The following is a 21231-nucleotide window of genomic DNA, read 5'->3' as shown; positions in this document are numbered from 1 at the left end:
GGGAAGAGAGGGTTGCGGAGGACTATGTGTGTAGCAACCTCTATATCTTCACCTATTATCATTATAAAAAATTAAGTTTTCCCTACTACCTACCTTTGGGCGTGTCCCAATCCCACACCCAACCACACGACAGTGGGAAGTCTGGCTTTCTAGAGTATAACTCGCCGAACCAGCTCAATCTAGTTGTGAGAGCGCTCATGGAGGCTGCGACTCATGGGGTCCTGGATTGAGTACTTCGCCCACAATCAAGGTCCATCAAATGACTGGTATATGCCTCAAAAGGGCGGGCACCGTACTCGGTGTTTTGTAATGGAACACTAGGATATTGTGTCAGGGCCCTTGGAAGGCGTTCTTATTACAGAGTGCATGGACTCATTAATTGAACACTGGTGGTTGATATAGGTCGGCCCCCACTCGAACACCTGTTGTAAGCCCGTGTGCTCAGATTTGGGTGCACGTTAAAGAACCCAGGTGGTCTAAATTTCCGGAGCCCTCCACTACAGCGTCTCTCATAATCATATAGTGGTTTTGGGACGTTAAACCCCACATATCAATCAAATCAATCACTCGAACACCAATTTAAAAAAATGACAGCAAATCCACGGAGTGAATAATGATGAGTGCGGCGAAGTGTCTGTCAGACCATCCGTGCTTCCGTCCGTCTGTTCGTTCTTGCCTCCGTCCGTCCGCACGACCATCCATGCGTCCATCCATGCGTCCGTCCACCTATCTGTCCGTCTGTCCGTGCGTCCATCTAGTGAACACTCTAAGCACTGCCATCTCGCATCTCCTGTGGCACATATCCGCTCCGGGCGTCCATCCATCCGTCCGTCCGTCTGCTAGTCTGTCTGTCTGTCTGTCCGTCCATGCGTCCGTTCGTGCGTCCATCTAGTGAACACTGCAAGTGCCGCCATCTTTCATCTCGCATCCTTTGTGACACATACCCGCTCTAGAACAGGTATGTGCCACTGGTGGCTACGTACACCAACGGAGGATGGACAGACCCACACCCGAAGGAGCTTCGCCCCTAAAAAAATGTGATGGAAAATTGCGTGTAGATGGCAATATAACATAGATAGACACTTGTGCGCGAGAAGTAAAAAAGAGGAACAGGTACAATTGTGGCAGTAGATGAAAGCTGATTCTCAAAAAGACGGAGGAAAACGTTCTAGGTGTTTGCAGGTTGCAGCTTCATTCTGAATGGTATGCCAGCTAAGATCATGATCGCTATGACCAAATGGAACTGTTTATTACATGTAAATTGTCTTCCTTGAACAATTCCTCGCTGATGTGCAAATAATTCCATTCCGGCACCTTAGACTGAATAACCGAACGCCATGAAAGTCATTTAATGAGTTTCTTTTGTAAGACATTTAGAGCGACCAGCAGCCGCAGTGCGGAGTATGACCTATAGATCGAGCATGTTTAGATAAGCATTTGCCTCGCGAACAAATGGAGCACGCGAAGTCGTTGTCTACGTGGAGGGCGGCTGGACGTCTTCGTTACGCAGAGGCTTGAACAGTTGCCTCGTGAACTGGAAGGCGTCGTTGGCAGACTTGCCCACGTTGTCGCCAGACCCTTCGGCAAACGTCTGCAAGCGTGAGGCCGCGTTGTTGAAGCTCAGCGGGAAACCATCAGCCACGCGCTGAAACTCGCTTCCTGCAAAAAACATCATCTCCTTGAACGACCCTTTCAGTCACTGTCTCCTTTACGTAGGTGCAGCATGTTTTCGAACTTTCAACTAATTGATTGATTGATTGATTGATTGATTGATTGATTGATTGATTGATTGATTGATTGATTGATTGCAGTTAGTGAGGCATTGTCCTGGGTGCGCTGCAGAAACAATGGTCATACAAGCTTTGCAACTAGGGCTGAAAATGTAGTGGTTGAAAATGGTAGCGATAGCCCTCAGCTGAACAAAAAAAAAACCACATAAGCTGTTTTCGTACTGCGAGTAATGCAATACGAAGGTTATTAGGACGTTCACTATACTCCATTTGAAGAAAGGTTTCATCTTGTCGTTTTGTATGTTTTGCAACTTAACGAACAGTGATGCGGTAGACGCATGCGCGGGAAAACAGTTGGGTTGGTGATTGCGACGTTCCATGACTTCGTTCATTCACGCGGTCATATACAAAAAATAAGAAAACATTCGTTTAACAAACCAAGATGACGGCACTCACGTGTCTTACCTGAAATCGTCTATAGGGACGTAAAGTGTAGTATATTGGATAATGGAAGGAAACGCGAGCGGTTTAGTGCCATTACTTGTCTGCTTTCCGCATTTAGTTTCATCTCGCGCTTACCTCGATGGTCATAAACGGACGCTAAGGTGCTGCTTGAATACATCAAAGATAAATGTGTTTTACAACATCGGAACTCGTATAGATGCCACACTGTTCGCCTTTTTTTTTTTTCATCGCGGTATAGTACGTGTCAAAGTTCAGGGGCGAGGTATATAGCATGCAAGCACCGACGGCTTACCGACTGATCTGAAGGCATCCAGGAGTCCACCGGCGGAAACCGGTGGCCTGTCTCCCTCTGGCGCTGCTTCCTTGGCAGGTGCAGCCGAGGCTGCTGTTACCAGCAGAGCCGCGCCAACCAGTGCAATCACGTAGCGATTCATTGTAGAAACTTGACGTAGGTGTTCACCACAACACAAGAAGGTTCTGAAAAGCACCCAAAAAGAACCGTTCCTTCGCGAGAGCACACTTGCTTTTTCATTAACTGTGATATGTTAGCAGCATATCTATTTGATTATATACGCATACGTTTCTACAAAGACGACGCACTTATAACCAAAACCGATTGTCATGTCCGTCTTAGTTTCTGATCTGTTTGCTTATCTAATCCAACCTTAATGTCCCGAAGACTGTTCTCTTTAGCTCTGATGACTGTTTGGTATTTACAACTGGAAATGTCGACTGCTCTAAGAGAGAGAGAGAGAGAAACGATAAATAAGGAAGGCAGGGAGGTTAACCAGATGCTAGTATCCGGTATGCTACCCTACACTGGGGTTGGGGAATAGGGGGTTGAAAGAGAAAGGGAGAGTAAAAAATAAATAAGAGAAAAGATTCTTCTAAACACATCAATCCCGAAACGCTGACGTTATGTGATATTGTAACTAAGTTTATTTGGCTTGTATAAATATAAAATTTGCATAAACATAAGCCAGGTGACCTCATACCAGCGTGCATAAAGCACGTTATTCCTAATTATACATTTTTTTTTATTTCACAATGTGTTTTCCATCGGCTTTCATGCATCTTCTTTATGTAGCTTGGAGTTGGACCGATCAGTAGACGTGCGCCCTGAATCTGTGAGCTGTATTTCCCGACAACTGAATTCTAGGAGGGGCGCGTGGTCATTCTATAGACGAAACGTCAATCTGTATATAATATATTTCACGCACCTGCGCGATGCCGTTACCACTTCATACAAAATGGCTGAAATATGAAAGTGCGCCCCAGCCTCAGCTTTTCCGTTTTCGCATAGTATCGGCGATCAAGAAGGACTTTCTGTCCGGATGAACCTCCCTTTCTATCTCCTTTCTTTCGCAATATCTATTCAAGAAATAAATTTTCACGCATGGCCTGTTTACATAAAAAAAATGGCGCGTGTGATTACGTTGCAGAAAAAAAAAATCTGCTCAAGAAACCTAAGTTCACTCAAATATCGTTGCTTTAATTTAGGCTTGCTGTTGCTCCCATTGCTCTCTATAAAAGATAGAGAGCAATGGGAGACCTCGTTTCCCACCTCGGACTACGACGATCAACTTTCCGGCATGTTCTTTTTTTTTCGTTTTACTGAATAGAGATCTTATTTTGCTTTAGTCTTGTTCATGTATAAAATATAGCACGTTTTGTGTTGCTGTTTTGTATTTTCCATGTTGAAACTTGTTCCCCTCTGTAATTCTTCGGTGATTGAAGGTAACAAAAATAAATAAATAAATAAACTTCAAGCAATTCGGCAAGGAGAATGCCTCCAGGGCACAAGAACTCCTGTCCGTCAGCTAAGAAGGTCTTTTTTGCTCAACTTGTTTGCTACACTGAACGTCTGTCCATAAGGTAAAGATAACCACAATGTAGGTCCTGTCGCAACTACTGCCAAAAATGACGTCAGAGCCAGCACCGGTGCGACCTTGGCCTATATATTGTCGCGAGCTCGCGGTATCTTGCTATGGTCATATATGCACGGAAATACCAGATGCGTATCAATCGCATGTGAGAGCCAACGTTATAGTGGTCGCCGCCTCTATCGGCAGGACAATTAGGTGTTGATATTGGTAATCTCGGTATCAGTAATCGCCTTTTAACAATCTACTTTTTGCCAGCCATTATAACTTTTTTCATTGACGTTGTCGGTATTTGACTTTCAATACTTTGTCGCAAAAGCAACGTATATTATTGAGCAGTAACCAGTGCCTGCGTCGAATTATTGTTAAGATTAGAGGAATCTCTAATTGTATGAATAAATAGAAAGTCCATATAAGTGCGGATACATGAAGTATCTTCGTTCGGACACCTCAGGAGTCACTTTATTATTCACTTCAAGATGAACGAGTCGAGTTTTACTTGAGACCTACGCTAACTCCTCTCGCGGAAAAAATGCGATTCTTTTAAAGAACACTTAAACTCTCAAACGTCCGAAGAATCAAAGTCGTACACCGACACAAAAGTTTCCAGTTGTCGCTTTTCTGCGTCGAATGAAAGGTCTGGACCTCAAGAGCCTAGAAAATGTTCTTGTAAGCGTGAGTAAGCCCTGAAAATTATTTACAACGTGTTTTTAAAAGCTCATTTTTTTTACTACTTTACCCTGACGTCACGACGCAAGCATGATTGTCTCGTTCCGTGCTCCAGCAAGATCTTGTGACGTTTAGTTTACATGGTCGCTCCCCTCCATGGCTCCATTAGGGACGCGCCAGGAGCCATTTTGTATGTTTTGACAGCTGACGTCATCACAACTAACCATCGTGGTGCATGAAGTCACCCAAATTGATACAGTAGCAGGGCGCCACGCTAGCGTCAATGCCGGTAGGCGCATCGTGCGAAAATTGACTTTAAGTGCTCGAGGTCATCTCTATACACAGGAGGTTTGTATGGCAAGCTAATCTAACCTTCGGAAATTGCTGTCAGTATACCCCTTGCAGACGAGGCGGCAATAAAGCAATAACATCACTCAGTACATTGCACAGTGTTGCACAACCATGCCCCGCCGAGGTGGTCTAGTAACTAAGGTACTCGGCTGCTGACCCGCAGGTCGCATCAAATCCCGGCTGCGGTGGCTGGATTTCTAATGGAGGCGGCAATGTTGTAGGCCCGTGTGCTCAGATTTGGGTGCACGTTAAAGAACCCCAGGTGGTCTAAATTTTCGGAGCCCCCCACTACGGCGTCTCTCATGATCATATGGTGGTTTTGGGACGTTAAACCCCATATATCAATCAGTGTTGCACAACCGCTACTCGATCACGTAAAACTGTCAATCCTTGTGCGAAAAACAAGGGCTATAATTGTAACCTTGCATACAAAGTCTCGAATCTTACGATGCACGATGACCTTGGTCTTCTGGACGCCACTCCCTCCAGCGCGTGTCCCTCATCAAACGTACGAGTGTGTACGTTTAAAAGCAATCACGCGCGCTTTATGAAGGTGCGTGCGTAGGGAACTCGCTTTTGGTAGTGTTCCAAAAAGGAAAGAAAAGTGCTATTCAACGCGTAAACCGGTGGTGTCTGTTTCCTTCTTCTCTAGACTGCTCCCGCTGTCGAGTAAGAAATATTCTACGTAGTTACGTTCGAGGAAGCAGCACGTTGGGCGGGCATCAATAAGCCTCAGGAAACTTACTTAACCGTACCTTACAACGCAAATGTTTGTTGTATCCACATCGGCATCGCTGAGAGTCTTATTCACTAGTACGGTCCTTCGGGCACGACATATATGGTTATTACATTTCTAACTTACAGAAATTTCCTGATTTGTTCGGCGTAGTTATCTTTCGACTGATACCAAGCAATATAACAGGCGCTGGACACCCGCTATACTACACACGATGCATTCAACTGGGAACGAGCATCCCTCTCAGCCATAATGGACAACTTGACTACCGCTCCCTCGCAGAGAGCCAAATTCTGGGGCCCTGGTCTGCCCGATCGGCAGCACAAGCCTCTCTGAGGGCTCTGTTGCGGTTTCTGCAAGCAACCAGACTGAACGGCCCCGCCGCGGTGGTCAAGTGGCTAAGGTACTCGGCTGCTGACCCGCAGGGCGCGGGTTCGAATCCCGGCTGCGGCGGCTGCATTTCCGATGGAGGCGGAAATGTTGTAGGCCCGTGTGCTCAGATTTGGGCGCACGTTAAAGAACCCCAGGTGGTCAAAATTTCCGGAGCCCTCCACTACGGCGTCTCTCATAATCATAGCGTGGTTTTGGGGCGTTCAACCCCACATATCAATCAACCAGACTGAACGACAAACTGTGGCTGTTCGCGACATTGTTGCGGTGAAGTACTTGGACGGTGCTGCAGTCACTACTTTTCTTTCTTTCCTTCTTTCTTTTTTTTTTTGTCTACTGTCACCAACTCCTCCTGTCCTCTTTCATTCGTTTACACACATTTTTCTCCTTCCCAAGCGCCAGGTAGCAAACCAGAGTCTTCCTCTGGTTAACTTCCCTGTCTTTCCATTATCGTTCTATATCTCTCTTTCCGTGAAGAAAAATATCGTAGCGTGGTGTCTCAATTTTCAAAAAAAAAAAAAACTTCATCTTGTGACAGGTACTCGGCGGCAACTTGTGAAATCATGTTCTTTTTTCTTCTCCGAGTGTTCATCACTGGTAATAATCTAGAAACTGGGCATAAAAGAATGAAAAAAGCAGGTCCATGTTTCGCATCACATCTTGCGAGACTGCCGATGTCATTAACTAATAAGAAATAAGCTTTAAGCGCATTCTTACTAACGAAGCCGGTCGTGCGAAATCTGCGAATAAGTAACTTTAAATGGTTATTGTGTAAACTTTGATCCACGTCTGGATTCATTATCTGCAAAAACATGACGTTTACGAAAGCACGACACGAAATAAAGCAATGATGTTCCACATATTGCGCATTCGCAATGCTTTATGCTTTATCAATAAAAAGTCTAAAACAATAATTGTTGTTAGAACCCTGTAGTAGCATTCAATGCATTCCGCACAAGGCTTTTTCTGTGCCAAGATATCCTTTGACATCAGCTATACCTACTAATCGGACAGCAACAAAGAAATAGCAACAGCAAAGTGTACTTCATGAGATGTTCTGAAAGCTAGACACTGAAAACTTTGATGTGTTTTCTTTCGCATTTAAAAACACACACACTAGACCCTTTCTTTGTCATGGCTGTGTTCTCAACTTCAATTATCGTAATGATGTAAGAAGATGTAAGCTCAATGGTGTAAGATGATTTTTGTACGATGTAAGAATAATTGTTGTATGTTAATGTCAGATCAGAAGTATATATGTTGCAAATAGAAGTAATATATTCTGAGTACGATTTTATGTATAGAATGTTCTATTTACACTTGAGTTTACCTACGCTGCTTTCGTGTAAGGATACGAATTATTATATACCCCTATGAGATGCCCAAAGTAGTAAATAATTGTGAAAGAACAAGTCACTGACAAAATCATCAACACTTGTCTACACTGGAGCCGCGAATACTCACTTGGAGTCGTGAGCGAATGGGTGTCACCGATGCCTGCCTGCCGCAAAATGTGCGCCTCGTCTACACGCGCGGCGCTGCCCTCTCAACTTTCTCACTCCTGTTTTATTCTGTGGCGTTCTTTCTCTTCCAAGGCTTCTCTACGGGGAAGAAGCCGTGCGGCTATCCTGCTCCAAACTCTCTCTCTTTCATTCCCAGTTACCTATCTCCTCCACTTGGTGACGTAAGCCGAAGCACCTGAGAGGCCGTACACGAGGAGTGACGTATTACACGACACCCACACCCGGAAAGGGTGCCTCGTCTATCAGCTTCTGACGAGTCCAGTTTCGATTGGTAACACGCCGCTGTTGTCCGTTTTGTTTTCACGCTTTTAATGCGAGAAGGCAAGCGCAAATAAAAAGAAAGTATCAAGGGCAGAGTACGTAAGCGTGGGCTCCGTACTTCGAGGAAAAATCGCACCAAGCGAATGTTATGTATACAGGCTGCGCACTCAGCTAAGATTAGCCGAGTGAACCCGTGAAGGTTCGCGCAAAGTTCCCTTAAACATTTATCGGGGCAGGCCTCGAATAAGCTCACTTGTTATGCGCATTTTGCTCGTTTCGGTGGCTAGTTTGCCAGGCAGAGTAAAATTTGCGCTAGTGCTTCCGCGAAGTGTCGCACGTTTGCTATCACTACAGCTGCGCCCCCACGGCTTTGTGCTGGTGCGCGCTTGTGAACATCATGATGACGATGATGATGGCGATGATGATGACGATGATGATGATGATGATGTCTAGGGTTTTAGGTCCCGAAACCACGATATGACTATAGGGGACGCCGTAGTGGAGGGCTGCGAAAATCTTGACTACCTTGTGTTCTTTAACGTGCACTCACATCGCACAGTACACGAGCCTCTACGATTTCGCCTCCATTGAAACGCGACCGCCACGGCCGGTATCGAACCCGCAACCTTCAGGTCAGCAGCCACTGCACCACCGCGGCGGAGCATCATGACGTCACTCTTGTGGCACTTTTGGATCTTATTCATTTCATTTAATTTGCTTGTTTTCAACGTGTTACATATCAAGGGAAAGTACGGGTAAGGTCCCCTGAGACTGCCTGACAATGGCTCTACCACCCATTCACTGTACAGCAGCTGTGTCAACACTCATACAGTTACGCCCAACGTTCTAGTATCGTTGGTTGCGCTAGTGTAGCATGGACGTCCACCGAACACAAATGCAAATTAGTTAGTTAGTTAGTTAGTTAGTTAGTTAGTTAGTTAGTTAGTTAGTTAGTTAGTTAGTTAGTTAGTTAGTTAGTTAGTTAGTTAGTTAGTTAGTTAGTAGCAACAAGTACCATAAGACCGGCGGCACCTGCCTCATCCTACTCTCCACTTATTTTTATATAAGTTTGCTGTGTGTAGTGCAGTTCGGGACGGGATGAGTTGATTTTACGAACTGGGCCAACAAGGGCACTCATCATTTCTTATTCGTATTTGATCGGCTCTACATAGTCGGGATAGAGAGATGGGCGTGGTGGGATGTTTTCAAGGACGAAGTAGTGGGCAGTTAGCAAATGTGCACCTAGGCGGTCACGTACAGGTGCGATGAAAAGTGTGCAGACCACGGGATCACGTGGCAGAATGCAACGACGCGCCAGCTAGTGACGAGACATGACGAGACACCTGCTGCAGGGCGCATGCGCGTCCCGTCATATCACTTCGCTTCTCATGTCGCTCTGTTGGACGCGGTTATACGGCGCTCGTAGACAAAACGACAACTGGGTGTCACTTTCTTTGCTCCATCGAGTCTGTGCCTTTCTTTTACGCAGCGGCTGCGACAAGGCTGGTTCAAGCGCCGGCTCGTGTTGTTATTGATACCGGTTGATTAGGATAAGTAAGCATAGCGAGCATCGCACAACCTGACGAAGCCAAACGCACAAATTTAAATTTTCTCATGCCAGCTTGTCCTTGCCGTGCTAATCCAAGTTGCTTAGTTAAGTCAAAGTTAATGTAACCAAAATTAATCAAATGTAGTCAAGCACTTTATGACTAACATAAGTTAGGCGTAAGTAGGTTTAGTTAAGTTCAGTCCAGCTTGGCGTTTTCATTTAGTTAGGCTTAGAGTTAGGCTTAGATGAGCCCAGATGAGTCAAAATACGTATAGCCAAATCTAATTAGGCAAACTTGATCATGGTCATGCTTAACCTGATATGTGGGCTTTAACGTCCCAAAACCACCATATGATTATGAGAGACGCCGTAGTGGAGGGCTCCGGAAATTTCGACCACCTAGGGTTCTTTAACGTACACCCAAATATGAGCACACGGGCCTACAACAGTACCGCCTCCATCGGAAAGGCAGCCGCCGCAGCCGGGATTTAATCCCGCGACCTGCGGGTCAGCAGCCGAGTACCTTAGCCACTATAGACCACCGCGGCGGGTCATGCTCATCCTTAACCTAGCCGTGCAAAATTAGCCTATACAATGCAAACCTTATCGCGGCCAATTAAACTATGTCGACTTCCCCATGAGCTCACAGAAGTCAATGTCGGGAAAATACTAATTACTCTTTACCGACTCCATGCTAATTTATATAAGTTCTGACTACTTAGTGATAATTATTATGAACAATAATTATAACTGGATATTAGTCTGAAATCCAGCTGAAGTACCCTATATACTGAAATTCCACATGACACAATTAGGCTAAGTTTGCATAACTAACCTAATTAGGTAAACACCAAGGTAACTATAAAAATCTGATTAAGCTTGGTTCGTCATAGCATCATCAAACCAATTGGATTATAAGTTTCAATGAAGCAACATCTGAATTAAAGACAAATAATTAATGTAATTGAAGACGAATCTTCATGAGCTCAGAGAATCGAAGCTCAGCAAGATGCTAATTACTCCTGACCAAGTGGAGTCTCATTTACCTAAATATAAATTGAATTAGACTTAACATTATTTATAAATATTACTGAAGAACGTGCGTCACATTGAAACCCCCCCGAAGTACTCGAGTTCGATGTCTTAGAATTATACAAATAACGCCTCGATCCGCCTAATGCAGACATCTGTAGCTGCATAGGACGCTTTTGAGAGTAAAGGTGTTAAACTCAGTGTAATTATTAATGTTTGATTAATTTCGGTCTCTTTGACTTTGCTCTGCTCATTTAGGTGTAACTTGGATAAGCCCGACAAAGGCAAGCTGGTCTGGAAAAATTTATTTTGTGCGTTTGGCTTCGTCAGGTTGTGCGATGCTCGCTATACTTACCTATAGTAATTAACTCCTGTCAATAACAACGCGAGCCGGCGCTTGAAGCGGCTCCGTTGTGGCCGCTATGTAAAAGAATGGCACAGATTCGATGGAGCAAAGAAAGCGACACCTAGTTGTCGTTTCGGCTACGAGTTCCTTAATCGCATCCAACAGAGCTACGTCAGAAGTCAAGTGATGAGGTAGGATGCGCCCTGCAGCAGGTGTCTCGTCTTGTCGCTACCTGGCGCGTCGATGCATTCGGCCACGCGATCCCGTGGTCTGCATACTTTTGATCGCACCTGTACGTACAAGGGATGGACACACTCTAAAAAATATCGAGTAAAAAGGGTGTCTATTTGTCCCACAACAACAATCGTCATCAGGCTTGCGTGCGCTTCCTTTCTTGAAAACTCGGCGCTGGCCACTTTCCTATCGAGAATGCAATGTAACCCTGATAATGGGCATGTCGATCGTGACTGGAATGTACCGGGCGCGGGGCGATAGCGCAAGGATGGAACGCAATATAGATGACGATTATTGTTGTAGGACGAAAAGACACTTTTTACTCGCTCTTTTTTTAGAGAGCATACCCGCGGCATTAACAGCTTCGCCCCTAAAGAAAACATGGATCGCGCTATATGTGCCACTTCCCGTCTAAAGAAACGCGCAGCCTTGGTCCTGCACAGTCAAGCTGTAATCGCTCTAATCGGAACAGTTATCCGGCCGTGAACAGTTGACCGTGAGATATGAATCGTGATAGCGACGTCCAATCAGGAAATCCTTGCAAAACTGCGACACATGTTGTTGGCACCCGACGTCCAATCAGGAAATCCTTGCAAAACTGCGACACATGTTGTTGGCACCCGACCTGTTGCAAAACGCTGTTTCTGGCAACGGAAAAGAGGCAAAGCGGTTGCTTCCAGTGAGATTATTTGAGGGCGCTGCTTTGTATTGCAGGTGTGAGCGTAGTCACGCGTTATTTTTCATATTTCGAGGGCTTTCTTTATACAGAAAAAGAAATGAGCATGCTATTAATACGGTGTCCGAAGCAGCACCGACAGATGTCATTTCAACATGTGCACATGTACCTCATCGACATTTTGATAATTGGGCAAGTATTTTTAGTTTATAATATAATTAGAATAATTAGCAAGAGACATCAGTGAAAAAGTTAGTAGCCGCTACTTCAGTATAAAGGGAACGATACGCACTACATTTTCTTTGCATAAGGTTGTTACTTTTTTTATTCTGCTGTGTGATAAGTGGGACGCCCTGTATAAAAAAATGAGTGGCCTTTAACCTTGCACGTAAAGGAGGCGGGTTATTAGAGTACGGGAATACACAGGTGAAAGTACCACAAAAGGAAGGCGTGACCGGAAAGGGCACCATCTACATATCTGTTGTTTTAGCATATTAAGTATTGCAGTAAGCATCTACCAGTCAGCCAAGCAGCAAATAAGTATTGCTATTGGGATAAAAGGGCTGACTTTGAGTCCCGTACCGCTTCGGTCCACCTTTCTTAGTTGGCGGTTGAGAGGGGCGGTAGAATAGACACAACAGCGGACGGACGTAGATCAACCAGGCTATGAAAAGCATCCACGCGGCATTTTCCAGCGACACGATTAGAATGCCAAGGATGCCATAATGCCACGGTCAGGACGCCATCTTGACCGCTGGTCCTGTGTGGTTGTGAACAAGACAAAGACACCAGTCGCAAGTAACTTCCTATCGTCCACCCACGTCTTATGCCCCGTAACTGAACTCTCAATATTTTATACAATATATTTAATCATCCCCCTATTACTTGATGAGCCTGTTTCAGCCAATGCCAGAAGAGGGTAACTACATTAAATGGCTGTTGACCTTGAAAGTGACGAACAACCCTGAAAGAAGAGCAACTGGTTGCCTCGAACTCCGTCGCCATGTCGTTAAGCCGATATTTTGTATTCAAACACTGTCGCACTCCCGACAAAGGCCACAGGCTTTACAATCCCCAGGTTAGAATGAGTCTCACAGCTGCCTTGAGTAAGCCAACGCCATCTTTATTGTTTTCCTTTCTTGTTTTGTTTTATTTATATCTTGGTTGCCATGAATACGTACTCGCGGAACGGCCGTTGCCAAGTTGTACGGTATAGAGACAATTCTTGCCAAAGAGAGAGATAGAAAGAAATCGCTCTTCATACAGGCCGCTATGTCCAAGATGGCAATAGCGTTGTTCTGTGTGTATATTGTTCGTCACTTTCATAAAAACTTCGCCTCTCACTGCAAGTGAATTCTATATAAAGTCACTGCTTGCGCTATGCTTTTGAAACTTCATTGTAAATTTTGTTGGTGAGTGTCATCTGATTTTATTCGTTGAAATAGAAAAAACAATAAAAACTGAAAAAAATCACATGACCGGAAGAATATCAACACACCGTGACCGTTAAAAAACATTGTTTCGAAGAGCTCTGCCACTAAATTCCATATGCAAGGTCGTATTAATGAAGGTCAAGAAGCTTTACCTAACGTGGGATATCGAAGCACAGAAACAACGTGCTCGGTTTTATAAAACGCGACATGACGACGACTTTTTGTTGCATAGATTTATATCAATCGCGCAGCTGCATAAATAAGGGCGCAGTCACGACGTTCGTGTACTTTGAGTAGCCATCGGAAGTTGCCTCGAAGGCAAGCAGATATTGCAACAGCCGATCAAGCAGATAAATTTCAAAGACGAAGAACTTAACCACGATGATTACAAAGAGATATGAGTTGTGCAACGAGGCAGTTATTGCAGTTCGTGGCCACGTGAGCTTCTCCTCTCTGCCTCTGTAGCTCTGAGAAGGTCAAAAGAGGGAGAGAGCGAGAGGTGCTTAGTTTTGTGTCCTCTAAATCCTTGAATGCTTCGTTTCTGCCTGCCTACTTGGGTTTTCACAAAGCCAAGGCACAGTAATACAACCTATCTTACATCTTATATTAGACAGAAGACAAGCTAGCTGGGCAAGTTGGCACGCATTACAAGAAAAGTTGAGAGTAATCTTTTGTCCGTTTTTCTTGTTTTTTTTTTCGCGTTACCTTCAACAATCCCCCTGCCTACGCTGCCAGACTTAGCTCTTTGAGCTTTCCTGATCATCGTGATCACTCGAACACAAACTATAGGTTAGAATCTACGTATACTGAACATATTTGTAAGGATACTTGGGCCTTTTTCAGCTACGCCAAGGAGAAGTATCATGCACTGTATCACCTGGGACGTATTTCTGCTATATAAATGTCTTATCATTTATCCCTCATTAATTCTACATAACACGGTACCGAAAGATTCATCGCAGCAACTTGCTAGCGCGCCCAGAGATGGCGATGGTGAAGCTCTATATCCAAGCTATCTCAACTGCATTGGTCGAGCCGTTTTACGTTTTAAAGATCGAGTGGTGCACCAAGATTTCATAAGATTCGTGAGTCGTTAGTCGAAGGAATGAAACCAGCTATCATACGATTCACCACGTTAATCTCAGTAACTGGGCAGACTCTGTACACTTGTTTCACACACACAAACCCTCTTTTCTTAGGCGCGCAATCCAATTTAAGGAATTGTGCTTCTTGCCCCAATTCTCCTGCATCCGTATAGCTAAAACGCAGACCGAAACCACAAGACGATGAACTGTGCTACCAGTTCGAAAAATTGGCCATCGTGAAATCTTGAATTTGATAGGCAGGGTCATTTTTTATTGAGTCAGTAGGAGCGTAGTATTCGAGAACACTAAGATCGTGAAATTACATACAAGCTAGGTTGGTAAGCAGTGTACCTCTCCTTAAAAAAAAAAGAAGAAAGAAACCATTGGTGTGTAGCCCTTCTGAACTACTTAATGTTTGTGTGTAGACGTGTAGAAAGTCAAAGTATATCGGTATATCGTACTATAACGAGCCACATCTTGAATGTGGTCATCTGTATGTGTCACTGCAGGCGGCACAAGATGCTTTCAGCAGACGTCAGCGCCAGTCAATGAAAAACGCTTCAATATGCTATAATGCAAGAACTGCTGTACTGTACTACATTGTTTTCATGTTCACCTCTGCTTATTTGTACATCAACATTAAGTGAGGATTCCCACTGACCTCCTGCCTTCTAGTTATGAGTTACAACGCGCAATGATCAAATCAGACATAATGGTCAGAATTCATGGGGTGCGCGCACGGAAGGCGAAGACTCAGCGAATAACATGCCACAAGCGTTCTGATTGGTGTGTTCGTCTTACGTGTGTGCTCCCAGTAAATTATGGATCCATACCAGCCAGTCCAGTTTTTCCGCTTTGCTTTAAGACATAAGGTGCTTTCCAGTGCGTGCCATAACGACATTCGTCCTGCAGCCCAACTTCAAAAGCACAGCAGGTATTTAGGCTTAACGTCGATACGCGCTGTGTGGCACACGAGTCCCACGACAGAAAAACAAAGTGGAATATTTGTCAGTGGTACTGTATTGTCTTCATGCTTACCTTGACTTGTTTAAAGACAGGTATAAAGTTACGACACCCAATGAATAAACACGATAGCTGCTCAGCTCTAAAACATTTTTTATTATGTTCGAACATACATATCACAAATACTGAAAGACTGATATATTTAAACACACGAGATAATTAAAAACAGCCTCTCGTGTGCAAAATCGTAGACGTTCTTCAAATCGTACATTAAACAAAATGCCCAGACTCTGTTAACACTGCTTGAAACACTAGAATTGTGTGTGTTTTTTTTTTACCGTTACTGTGAGTACAAAGAATTCTCGAAGTTGTTGAAATTTTCGAATAAAAAGCCAATTTCTTGCTCGTAAGGTGCCGACAACTAGTTTCGTCACCCATTGACAGCCTGCACGGGAGCCGAGCTTTACACGAAGCTCAATATGTAAACAACGCTTTATTTACAGCACAAAGTATTTCATCCCTGACCCCCGATTCAGTACGCATGTCGCACGTCACCGTGATGTTAGTCAAGCCAATCAAAGATCGCTGCAAGTCGACCCACGTACTACAGTTACCAGCAAACCTTCGGTGCCACAGTGACCGGCTATTGCAGCGCGCATGACAACGTGTATACGCGAGCACTTCCGGGACTCCCGCTGCCGTGAACGATATTCACATTCAGTCTGCTTCCGCTACCCAAGCTCTTTCTCGACCGAAAGGCGAGCGATGGTGACTGGGTAAGCACCGCACGCGTGGCTTCAAGCCTTGGAAGCTCCACCTTTTGGAGCGGGAGCCTTTGGAGCGTTTCTCGCTATCTCGGCCTCGAGAGGCTTGAATACAGTGCGCGCGAAGTTGAAGGCGTCCACGGCCGACTTGGCGATGCTGTCCTTGTTTTCCTGGGCCCAGCTCTGGAACCGCGTGGCGGCCGTGTTGTAGCTCACGGGAAACCTGTCCGACGCGTATTGAACCTGTCCGCCTGCGATTCGAAAAGAGCACTTTTAGTCCACATAAATCAACTTGGATTACTCACTAAAGGCTTCTTCAGGTGCCTAGGCGTGTGCAAAGGGGGCAACCCGCCTTTTCCCTAACCATCTGAAGGAGGCGCGAAGTCTGCCCAATAGGTTTGCTCTGACAGACCTGTCCCTTCGTTGTTTAATCAGTGTATGGTATATGGCCATGCGGGATGCTGATCATAACGCCGGGTGAGGACCACTGATGTAGCATTCCAAGAGTTGTTTGCTTCCAATCTTAGGCCCGGAAAGGCGGGAATCAAAGACAGGGCGTTGGATGCTCGTCATCACTTCATTTGAATTTTCACTGCAGAGCTTCTTTTGAACTCGATCAAAGGGAAAAGGGAGGGCGGGGGGGGGGGGGGGGGGGTCGTTCTTAATGGGGAACCCTGCGCGCGCCTATGGCCCGATGTAAACATTAATATGTCCGTTCTCTTTTGGTTGTTTGAGTACAATTCGTGTCGTAGCCATGTTTTTGAAGCTGAACATTCCGAGACAATTGCCTGTTATGTTGTGTTAATTAGGGTCTTTCAAAGAATTCCCCCCCCCCCTACCAAAAAAAGTGTGCTTATTTCGTCTTCACCCCCGTCCTCTTTCCTCTCCTCGCCACCTCGATTGTTAAATACGATTAAATGTCACGCCTCGCTATTTCCGCCAAAGCTTCTCCTGAAATTGTAAACGGGCTTGTTGCAAAAGGACGGTAGAATAAACCCATTTCTTAGTTAAAGACGTTCGAACGTCCTAATCTGCCACGCGTCGCGTGAGATTGTACATTCATTTTATAAATCATTAGCCTTCTCGCAATGTGAGCTGTCAGCACATTGGTTGTCACCAAGCTTATTGATGATTCCTAAGAAGGGAGAAGTCATTGCTTTAAAAGATGGAAGAGCACTTTTAGCACCTGTGAACAAACAAGCACGCGATAATTGTGCGTCAGTGTGTCTTTACTTGTTTTTTGCTTCACTCACTGGCAGTCTTGATGGCGTCAAATAAGCCACCGGTCTCTTGTACCGTCGGAGCCGGCTTGGACGAGCCTCCCGAAGGCCTGGACGAGCCCCCCTTAGGCGGTGGTGCTGCCCTCACAACCGAGCACACGACCAGCAGCACCACGAGTAGGATAGCCAGGCTCCACGAACGAAGCATCGCTTCTGCACAGCGTATACAAGATTATGTCGAAGCTGTGCTGATTCAGTGCAAGCAAGCTTTCTTCTATATATAGAAATTGAGAAGAAGGTGGAGGCTCGCAGTGCTGAGAAATTATTGAAAATAAAAGTGCCGCAGGAGCCGAAGTTTCGACAAGCGGACACGTAAGGGCTCTGACCACATAAACGCAGGAACAGAGCATCAATCGTGTAGAGTAGCAAGCTTGGCTGACATTGGCACGTGGCATTACATTACTTCTCATGTCATTACAATAAAGAACGCTGCATCTCCGCAACTCATTCAATGACAATACGTCTCATGACCAACATGTTAGCCAGGCCAAGATATTCGGCATATAAGTAAAATCTGTATGTCCCTCTGTTTCGTTATGTTGGGATCTCCCCTAAACATCAGTTGCTGTAGACATATCTGGGTGGATACTACCTGGGTCATTGAGTTTATCTCGGCTACACAGCCTATCTGTAGCATATCTGTAGCAATGTAATATATTGAGACATGAAATAAAGGCAGTGAGGGAAATAGAGATAACTCCTCAACGCAGAATCCTTCTTTCCGTATGTAAAAATTAATGACGTTACACTTCGTAGATTTTATCTCAGACTAAAACTACAAATTTAAACCTCAGTTGGTCGCACCAATTACCGGCGAAATAGTCCTTCACGTACTCAGTGGATGGTGGATCCGGGTGTAGTACAGTTTGATTTGCTTCCACAGAACATATAGTTAGTACGCCATTTTCTACGTAACTGAGACAGGGTCACTCTTTAGTGCCTTTCCACTTCAGGAACAAGGCTAACGTGTATTTAAAACATAATATCGCCATGGCAGTTGCCCACAGCTGAAGCAGCAAATGCTGTCTATGATGGCTGTGGTAGTTTATTGATAAATTTACGTGGTTGCCACTTTGATTTATGACTGCGCCCATCAGAGCAAGGAAGAGCTGAGGTTTCACGTGTAAATGGACAAAGATGAAGGCAATCAATAATAAGCTGAAGCCCTAGCGACCTGACCGGCACACTCTGCCACGCGTACATGATTCACATTGAATATATGCATGACTTCTCTCTTTTTGGGCGTCACGACTTACTGACGAGAATCTGACTGTCACATCCAAGTTCTGCTTACTGCCTGCTTCAACCTACCTTCAACCTGCCTCAACCTTACTTCAACCTTTCTTACTTCAACCTGCCTCGTTTTAGTCGCCTTAATATTTTGCTGATTGGGAGAATGCTGATAAGAAGAGTGCTATGCTTATTCGTAGAAGCACGCGCAATGTCATGTTTTAACTAGAGCTGAATATGTAAACTGACATGTTAAAAGTGTGATAATGTGGGCCTTCAGTGTGACAGACAAGTCCTAGGTACATCTGTATAATCAACTATACGTCGCTCCGGTTTTATTAAGGGGCAGCTTTTATGGGAGTTGCTATCACTTGGTGTTTCGTGCGTGTGGCCTCTTGCCGGTGGTGACATGTGACACTAAAAAAACACTTTCATCAAATAAAGCTCAGTTATTTGTTCCGCGCTGGTCCTGTTGTACTGCGTCTTTCATCCCGTCCTTCTTGATGATTTATTTCGCAAAGTTTGCATCAACTTTCTCTGACAGAAGCACTGCTAATTCAAGAAATGTTCACTTGTCTCTTTAAAGAGAGTCATGCACGTGGTAAGTCAGGGCTCACAAAAAAAATAAACTGTTTTTTTTTAGTTTATAATATCCAGGATAGTAAACGTATGACTTTCCAGGGCTCGCTCCTGGCTTGTCAGCGTCCTCAGTCTTATAAAATGCAAAAGTAGTTTCTCTATTTCAATTTGATATTGTGTAGCTGTGGGAGCCAATTAGGCTTTCTTAATTAAATCGTCGACGCCATGGTTGAGGCGAGCTTCTTTCAGTTGTCTCTAACGAGAACTGTGTCTCAGAGCACTGAGGTGCAAAAAGGGCGTGCAGGAAACTTAGATCTTGGACATTTAGCGAGTACGGATCGCGTATTAGTTCAATGTATTTTGAGCCACGCGTACTGCACCAATGATCATTAACCGTGTTGCCCGGTATCATCTGCAAACCCAGCTGTAGAACCGTTGACTAGATTCCTGTCGGTTTTTTTTTTATTCGCTAGCAGGAACAATTCAGAAATTCTGCCAGTTTAAATTGACAACAAAAAAATTAACTCGAACTCACCATAGATTAGCAAGTGCTTTTTTTTTTAAATCTTCCTTCTTTCAAAATGAAGTAACGCATTTGTTAGTCGAATGAGAAAACACGAGCTGGATGTTTTTTTTTTTTAATTTTGTATCGGTATTCTTGCTATTGCACATCAATCTAACGAAGCGGATACTATTACTCGTACTTGGGTAGCTCTGACTCAGTAATAAATCCTGAAACTTGTAAAGTTCATTTCTTGGCTTCCTGAGGTCAACATGGTCTTGATAAACACTCAATTGGTAAACTACGAAAGGTGCTGTCTACACCTCTTATGGCGGTGCCCATTGTCAACATACGGTCCGATACCATTTGGAGATGCCGATTAAGACGTTAAATACTGATCACTTCAGTGATAAATTACGCATGCGACAGAAGGACAGTGGCGTAGCGAAGGATTGGCACTCCTGGTATGGCGTTGGACACAGAGCACAAAATGTCAGCCAACTATACTTGCTTGCCCTGCCTCCACTTCATTCAAATCAAGGACGTGGCTACACATAAACAAATTTTGGCACAAAAATTTTATCAGAAACCTTTCCTCACACTGGCATCTCAAATTTATCCTATTGATCTTTTCTTTTTTGCATGCCATACATGCCATAGACAGAACTTTTCCATAACCTAAATAGCTAAACTAAGTCTTTCAGCCAAGAAGAACTTGGCAAAAACAATTTGACTACATGCTGAAAAGATTGATGTAACACTAGTAAGACCGAACCTTAACAAACTGGGCATCTTTCAGCTAAACAGGTCGTATATATTACCTAGGCAGTTACCAACCTTCATGGTGGGGAGGCCAAATTGAAGCAGTACCTTAAGTTCTAATAACCAACCTGGCAAAGGTTTACACATTTGATTCAGCCTCTACACGAAGAGTACGTTTACATTTTCAAAAACTTGGTAATTCGAAATGGCAACTGGCCGAGCTTCAAACAAAAAGTTTCGAAGATTGAATTGCTACCCGCGAACGTACGTACCTTAAAGGCGCGAGTGTCTCTAAATGAAACACGCTTCGTTCAGCGCTGAATGTGCGAGGTGTTGAAAGGGTCTCCCGCTTAGCTGCCTCTCGGTTACATACTGCGAGGCGTGGGTTTTGTGCCGTCGACCCTCTCACCGACGTCCCTGTGACGTAACAGTCTCTGGAGCGTGGTGTGCCCTCTCCAGGCTTCTACATGTGCGGCCCAGTTTACCCTGAAGCCCGTGAATCAGTGTATGTGCTCTCGCAAATATCGCATGGTCAGACGAGAAAAAGAAAAGAAAATAACTGTGGGAGGCATCTTTAGTGGGAAATTTGATAAGGCTCTCCCCAGCTTATGCTTTATAGCACAATTGTGGCGTGACAAAAGTGCATGGAAAGAGTGTCGAATTGGCACGGGGAGGTTGTGTCGCCTTGTATTGGTAGGTTACTGATAATTATATGTATACTGAAGCGAAGTTCATTTTTTAAGTTTTTTTGTCCTTTTATTTCTGTCACTCTTTTCAAATAAGAAAAA

At 44.6% G+C, this 21231-nt stretch overlaps 3 protein-coding genes across 6 annotated transcripts in view; 1 reads left to right on the top strand and 2 right to left on the bottom strand.

Moving 5' to 3' along the window:
- The window catches only part of row (zinc finger domain-containing protein relative of woc), a 126510-nt gene that overhangs the window by 5055 nt on the left and 100224 nt on the right, over nucleotides 1–21231 (top strand). The window lies entirely within an intron of this gene.
- LOC119172094 (uncharacterized) lies at nucleotides 1231–12537 on the bottom strand. 3 transcript variants are annotated; one of them, XM_075892910.1, is made up of 3 exons: nucleotides 12428–12537; nucleotides 2488–2672; nucleotides 1231–1659 (listed from the first exon to the last, which is right to left on the bottom strand). In XM_075892910.1, exons 1-3 carry the CDS (start codon nucleotides 12520–12522, stop codon nucleotides 1475–1477), a joined length of 465 nt encoding a protein of 154 aa, XP_075749025.1. In that variant the 5' UTR covers nucleotides 12523–12537; the 3' UTR covers nucleotides 1231–1474. The 3 variants fall into 3 exon arrangements, with proteins under 3 accessions (XP_075749025.1, XP_037278982.1, XP_075749026.1); XM_037423085.2 differs by lacking the exon at nucleotides 12428–12537 and adding an exon at nucleotides 7689–7827; XM_075892911.1 differs by lacking the exon at nucleotides 12428–12537 and adding an exon at nucleotides 5546–5616.
- LOC119172093 (uncharacterized) lies at nucleotides 15801–20856 on the bottom strand. Its single transcript, XM_037423084.2, has 3 exons — nucleotides 20716–20856; nucleotides 17344–17523; nucleotides 15801–16341 (listed from the first exon to the last, which is right to left on the bottom strand). Exons 2-3 carry the CDS (start codon nucleotides 17516–17518, stop codon nucleotides 16124–16126), a joined length of 393 nt encoding a protein of 130 aa, XP_037278981.2. The 5' UTR covers nucleotides 17519–17523; nucleotides 20716–20856; the 3' UTR covers nucleotides 15801–16123.

This window comes from Rhipicephalus microplus, chromosome 4 (assembly GCF_043290135.1).
Source record: "Rhipicephalus microplus isolate Deutch F79 chromosome 4, USDA_Rmic, whole genome shotgun sequence".
Classification (NCBI taxonomy): domain Eukaryota; kingdom Metazoa; phylum Arthropoda; class Arachnida; order Ixodida; family Ixodidae; genus Rhipicephalus; species Rhipicephalus microplus.
Note: the sequence above shows the minus strand (reverse complement) of the source record. Positions and strands in the feature narration are given on the sequence as shown.

Bases quoted from the DNA above. Each gene is read 5' to 3' on its own strand.
- LOC119172094 (XM_075892910.1), bottom strand. From the start codon at position 12,522: ATGCTTTTCATAGCCTGGTTGATCTACGTCCGTCCGCTGTTGTGTCTA. The intron at 2,673-12,427 runs GTACGGGACTCA...GGTGCTTTTCAG, and splicing joins AAGAAAGGTGGACCGAAGCG to AACCTTCTTGTGTTGTGGTG. The intron at 1,660-2,487 runs GTAAGCCGTCGG...TGTTTTTTGCAG, and splicing joins GGATGCCTTCAGATCAGTCG to GAAGCGAGTTTCAGCGCGTG.
- LOC119172093 (XM_037423084.2), bottom strand. From the start codon at position 17,518: ATGCTTCGTTCGTGGAGCCTGGCTATCCTACTCGTGGTGCTGCTGGTC. The intron at 16,342-17,343 runs GTGAGTGAAGCA...TTCGAATCGCAG, and splicing joins TGACGCCATCAAGACTGCCA to GCGGACAGGTTCAATACGCG.